The sequence below is a fragment of the Elephantulus edwardii genome, unplaced genomic scaffold (assembly GCF_000299155.1).
Source record: "Elephantulus edwardii isolate Elephantulus edwardi_28Jun2011 unplaced genomic scaffold, EleEdw1.0 scaffold00188, whole genome shotgun sequence".
NCBI lineage: Eukaryota > Metazoa > Chordata > Mammalia > Macroscelidea > Macroscelididae > Elephantulus > Elephantulus edwardii.
Genome location: NW_006399938.1, coordinates 2,169,032 through 2,175,812, shown reverse-complemented (window position 1 = coordinate 2,175,812; position 6,781 = coordinate 2,169,032). Strand labels below are relative to the sequence as shown.

The following is a 6,781-nucleotide window of genomic DNA, read 5'->3' as shown; positions in this document are numbered from 1 at the left end:
TCACAGAGTTTAGTTATCCCACAAGGGAAAATAGCAAAGCAGAAATATTCCAGTTTCCAAACATCAGACATACATCCAACACATTTAAAATACAAACTATGCTGAAAAAAGTTCCATTTTATATGGGTCTTTCTTGCAATGTATCCTACATACAGTGCCAAAACAATTTTGAGAAGAGAGGTTTTCAATTTTGACCTTCAAGATCATTTTATTTCCCTAAATCCTGGGAAAATGTCAATAGGTACACTCCGCAGAGTCACGGCCCCTAAAATGATCTCTCTGAATTTTGAGGCATCTATATCACAAATCTTTTAAGAGTCTTCATTGAAGCACATGATGTCTTTTCATCATATTTATTCATTTCGTCAAGCTCAGAATTCAAATATCCTTATAATGTCCATCTGGGTTATCCAGAAACTTCTTTTTCAGTAAATAGATAATTCTAGTCTTAAAATTTTCTTTTGTTCAAATTCATTATATAAAACATTTATGCTACTATTTTCGGTTTAAAAAAATACATCTTCTCTCCATTATGTGCACTCCCGAATGTTCCAGTGGAGGTGTGGATGTTATTTTTTAGTGTGCATGGTATCTGGATATCTTATGCTTTTGTATCTTATATGAAATCCTTTCTTGTTGATTGTGTCATCAGTATGAAAACGAATTAAGACTGCATCCCCAATTGAATAGATCTCTTCTGGTGGCTGAAAGCAAAAACACAAACAAGCAAATGAACAAACAAAGCAAATGATTCTTTCCCCCTAGTGAAGTCATGTTTGGAAATATTTTAATAATTTAAATCCCTCAACAACCTTGCAAAGTGCATACTATTTACTTCATATTTTTACAGAAAGGAAAACTTGAATTTCAGACAATCAAATGATGTGTTCAAGAACACGTGTGCAATCAGTGATATACAGGGGTTTAGACCCATAGTTATGTGTTTCCAACTTTGGGTCATATTTGCCCCCAAATATTTTCTAATTTTTGCACAGTTTTTAGTCCAGGTGATCCATTTACAAATAAATGAACTGAAATTTGGGGAAACTGATGAGACTAAATTGATTTTAGAAGCTGTTCTAAAAAGAGTCACTTCCAGAGTCCAAAACTTTCATTATTTCTTGTTTTTTAATTTAAGTAAAACAAACAAACAACAAACAACCTTCCCCCTTGCCACCCATTTAGTTGCTATTTGGACAGGAGATCAACCTATTATTTTAAGGAATCTATCTTAGCAGCTACTCAAATAAATGAGAGTAATAAATCTTTGTAAAAGACTTGTTGTTGTTGCTAAGTGTTGTCGAGTCATAGGCAACTCATAGCAACCCTGTGAACAAAAAACCTGGATACCTGTAAGACTTTCGTCCTTTCTCCAGGTTCATAGAGTTCCCAGAGGCAAGCTATTATGGAAGTGGGTGCTTCCAAGCTTGTTTAAATTGCAGAGTTCCACCAAACACTGTCCACCATGGAAAACCATTATTGCATTTTTGACTCATCAGTGTCACAGTGTTCAGCTTCACAGCAACCATGAGTTACCTCTGTACAGCAAGTGGATACACCAGGGTTATACAACCTAGAAGAATGTTTCACCAGTTAGCCAGCCAAATTCCATAGAGTGAGACTCCAGTCCCCAAGCCTCATTAAGGATTTTAAGCTACTGCCTGGAGTAGGCTCTTCAGGCTCCACCCTTACTTACCCTTACTCTAAGGGTCAGCGCTGCCCACTCACTTTTGAAGGGCAAAAAGAACACTAACACACAACGAAAAGGACCCCATAAACTTGCCTTGCCTGACTGCCACCAAGAGGAACCACCATCTGGGGTAGTGGGATGAGGAACACTGAGAAAAAATTTTAAAACTTATTTGTTTCTAAAGAAAAAAAGTGATCTCCCACTACTGTATTTACCCCTGATCCACAGAATCGACCAAGCTCCACAGCTGTTGACTCAAGACCATCAAAGAGCTCAACATAGTCATAGCCACAGTCAGCCTCTTCTTCCACTTCAAATATCTGGAAAGACAACTCGAGCCGAGAACCGCGTTCTGCAATTAACAGCCATTCACAATCGATCTGTCCTGGATAGTTGTTATCACCAAATTGAGCGTGTGAGTACAGATCTTTGGGTTTTGATTCAGCTTTCAGTCGTCCACCACACTCTGCCCAGGGAAAAGAAAGAAATAAAACAAGTAAGCTAGATGATCATTAACAGGTTCCGCTTCAATTTTAATGTAACTTTGAGTTTTTCCACTAGAGAAATATGGGCAATTTCCACTCATCTGATTTACAGTCTCGAAAAGATAACAAAGGTTCAGTTATGAGTTCCATCTCAGCAGCAATGAGTATTTTGAGTATTTATTTGCTAATAAGCTCATAGTAAAAAGATTAAAAAATTAATTTACCCAACTACACTGGGATAAAAATAGGCAGCATTTTGTTTGTTTTTGTAATCATCCTCTAACTTCTGTTTTCATTTTCCTCGGATTGTAAGGTCAGCCAGATATTGTAATGATTAAGTTCATGGGCCCTGGACTCATTTGGATCAAAATCTCATAGCCAACACTTGTTAGTTCTATCCTTTTGCATGACTTCACCTCTGTGGTCCAAGTTCTGACAGGTGTACATGTAGATAATCATAAATGCTCCTATCTTTGTGAGATTTGAGGAATTAACTAATATTCAAAGATCACTTAGATAACTTTTAATAAATACAGTATTCTTCATCTATCATCTATCATTGTTTTAGGCTCACAGGCACCATTTTAATGGGAAATAAGTCAGGATCTTAGCTTGAGAGTAATATTGATAGTTAATGAATCCAAATAAAAAAGGAACAAGAAGTAATTTAAAAGTAAAATATATGGCCACCACGTAACCCTGGAGGAGGGACCATCCCACTATCGCTGTGAGACCCCCGAAGAAGCGACCGCCCCTGCCACCACCAGGATGCCACCACAACCCCGCCATGGCCCGGCTGGTCTGCCAGACATTTGCAACCTGACTGAGGTAATCATGCGTGACTACCCTGAAGCCAGCCCTGCTGGGCGCTAGCTGTACAGCTGCAACCTCAGTGAGGTCCCTATGAGTCTCCACAGGGGCAGGTAGCCCTGCCAAGAGCAAACAGAAAATCTACAAACTGAGTGAGTTTTTGCACAGGTACCCAAGCATACCTAACCAGACAGGTAGCCCAACTGGGTGTGAGGGGGACAGAAGCAAACGGAATGAGGTTCTGACAAGTGCATATCTGGAAGCTAGCCTTGTTGGGCACCAGCAGGACATCTGTAACCTGAGTGTGGTTCCTGAGCATCCACACTGGGGTAGGAAAACCACAGACGCCAGGTGTGAGTGGAAGAACTGCATACCTGAGTGAGGTCTTCCTACATGCCCACCTGGACAGCTAGCCCCACCAGGAGCAAGCCATACAGCAGACACCTGTGCTAGTACCTACTGCGCCTGTTCTCTCCTCCCCCTTACCCTCACATCTCCTCAGAGCCAGTCAACTAACTGCCTTTAATCTGGAGCATCTTGGTCTGACTTAGCTGTAATAATTATTCAACAGAAGAGGCCACTTTCATAGACCGTGAATGGCCACTTGCTTTTGTTCAGAAATTCAGAGTATCACAAGAAACATAACTGCTATGCCGTCATCTGTAGAAGTGATGTCAGATCAAGAACCTATCATCACCTTAGACATGAATAACCCTACCACTGGCATCATCAAGAAGGAAACAGACCACCTCATAAGCTACACAAGTGCAAAACAGATGTCACCCCCCAAAAGTGACACAATACCAATGGACTTCCTGATGCCAGAAAGTGTGATGGAACTTTCTGACACAGAATTTAAAAGAATAATGATTGAATATTTTCAGTGGGTGAATGACAAACTTGAAGAACTACAGGACACTGCAAGCAAAAACCAGGAAGAGGTTGTTTTTTAAAAAAAAATCCAAAACAATGCAGATAAAGCAAATGAGGCACTAGAAGCTCTGGAAAAACAAGAAACTGCTATCCAAAATATGAGACCCAATGTCTCAGATGCTGTCAACATGATGGAGGGACATGAATAGAGTTGAAGAGATGGAACACAGAATCAGTGAAATTGAAGATAGAATTGTCACCACTGATCTACTAGAACAAAAAGCAGAATCAAAAAGGAAGGACAAAGAAGAAAACCTAAGAATAATATAGGACATCATGAAGAGAAGCAAAATGCTCATCATTGGAATCCCAGTACAGGAAGAAGCAAGTAAAGGCACTAAAAAGTTGTGGAAGCATTACTGGAAGAAAACTTCGCAGACATAATGAAGAATGAGAGAATATATATTCAAGAAGCTGAGCAAACACCATATAGAATAGACTCCAAAAGAAGAACACCAAGGCATATCATAGTCAAATTCACCAGAACCAAAGATAAGGAGAGAATTCTGAAAGCAGCGAGAAAGAAATAAAGAGTAACCCATAAGAGAGAGAAGATAAGACTAAGTGCCCATTTCTCAGCAGAAACCACGAGAGCAAGAAGACAGTGGAATGACATAAATTGAACACTCAAAGAACACAACTGTCAACCAAAAATATTGTATCCAGCGAAACTGGATCCATCAAGTATGAAGGAGAGATCAACATATTCCAAGAAAAACAGAAACTAACGGAGTTTGTAAAAACAAGACTAGCGTTGCAGGAAACACTGAGAGACATTTTCTAACAGAGGTGCCACACAAAGCAGGGTGGACCAAAGTAACTAGCAACAACACCTAAAAGAACTCAACACAATGATAGCAATAAAACCCTACCTCTTAATAATCATTTTGAATGTGAATGGTTCAAATGCATCACTGAAGAGAAAAAGAGTAGCAGACTGGATAAAAAAAACCCAAAATCCATCAATGTGCTGTCTACAAGAGACACACTTGAAATTGAAGATAAAGAAAGACTAAAGATAAAAGGGTGGGGAAAAAATATGCCAAGCAAATGGCAACCAGAAAAAAGCAGGTGTAGCGATATTAATGTCTGATAAAATAAATTTCAATGCAAAAACCATCAGAAAGGACAAGGAAAGTCACTACATAATGCTTAAAAGATCAATAGAACATGAGGACATAACAGTAATAAATATCTATGCAACAAATGAAAGACCAGCAAAATATATAAAACAAACATTAACAAAGCTGAAAAAGGAAATAGACAACACTATGATAGTGATTGGAGACTTCAATACACTACTTTAAAGAAAAGACAGAGTTACCAGAAAGAAACTCAACAAAGATGCTGAAGAATTAAACCATACAATAAACCAACTCATTCTCATAGGTATTAATAAGCTAATGGACCCCCAAAAAGCACAGTATACCTTCTTCTCCAATGTGCATGGAACATTTTCCAGAATAGATCACATCTTGGGTGATAAGGCAAGAATCAATGAATTAAAAAAAATCATACAAAGCATCTTCTCAGATCACAATGCTACAAAATTAGAAATTAATAATAAGAGGAGAAAACACCATACATTTGGAAGTTGAACAACACATTGCTTGAACATGAGTGGGTACGAGAATAAAAAAAAAAAAAAGAAGAAATAAAAAAGTTTCTTGAAGCAAATGACAATGAAAATACAACTTACCAAACCTCTGGAAAATAGCCAAAGCAGTAATCAGAGGTGAATTTATAGTAATAAGCAAACACATCAAAAGGCAGGAAAAAATTACCATTGATTCTCTAACCCAACATTTCCAAAAATTTGAAAAAGAACAGCAAGAAAACCCGACACCCTCTAAAAAAACCCTGAAATTATAAAAATTATGGCAGCAATAAATGAAACAGAAAAGAGAAAAAAATTGAAACCATCAAAACTAAGAGTTGGTTCATTGAAAAGGTCAATAAAATTGACAAAATACTAGCAAAAAAATAACAAAGGAAAAGACACAAATAATCTGAATAAAAGATGAAATGGACAACATCACAACAGAATCAAGTAAAAGAAAAAGATTAACAATGGAATATTATGTAAAACTATAATCAGACAAGTATGAAAACCCAGAGGAAATGGACAAATACTTAGAAATTTACAATCTACCTCTACTGACACCAACCAAAATTGATCACCTGAACAGACCTATTACAAAGGAAGAAATTTCAGCCAATAAAAGTCCTGGACCAGAGGATTTTACAAGTGAATATTATCAAACAATCCGAGAAGAACTGTCACCAATTCTACATAAACTATTTCAGAAAATAGAAAGAGATGGAATTTCCCCATACTCATTCTATGAAGAAACATATCCTTGATACCAAAGTCAGGTAAAGACACTACCGAAGTGGAAAACTATAGGCCAATCGATGCAAAAATCTTGAATAAAATCTTGGCCAATAGAATCCAGCCATATATCAAAAAACTAATTCACCATGAACAAGTGGGATATATAACAGGTATGCAAGGATGGTTCAGCATAAGAAAAACAAACAATGTAATTCATCACATTAACAAAGCAAAGAACAAGAACCACATGATCCTATCAATTGATGCAGAAAAGGCCTTTGACAAAATCCAACACCTTTTTCTGATTAAAACATTCAGCAAAATAAGATTAGAGGGGAATTTATTTAACATAGTAAAAAGTATATATGCAAACCTGAGAGCAAATATTGTTCTCAATGAAGAGAGATTAAAGGCATTCCCATTGAGAACAGGAACTAGGCAAGGATGACCACTATCACCTCTCCTATTCAATCTGGTATTGCAAGTCTTAGCAATAGCAATAAGGCAAGAGAAGGAAGTAAGACATAT

The 6,781-nt window shown here is 37.4% G+C and overlaps 1 protein-coding gene across 1 annotated transcript in view; it reads right to left on the bottom strand.

Annotated features, from left to right (window-relative positions):
• Positions 1-342: 342 nt before the first annotated feature.
• TLL1 (tolloid-like 1) overlaps positions 343-6,781 on the bottom strand; it is a 374,269-nt gene continuing 367,830 nt past the window's right edge. The window contains exons 20-21 of the mRNA XM_006896658.1: positions 1,906-2,156; positions 343-704 (exon numbers count right to left, since the gene is read on the bottom strand). Coding sequence (XP_006896720.1) covers positions 570-704; positions 1,906-2,156 — 386 coding nt within the window. The 3' untranslated portion in view covers positions 343-569. The remainder of the gene's footprint in view (positions 705-1,905; positions 2,157-6,781) is intronic.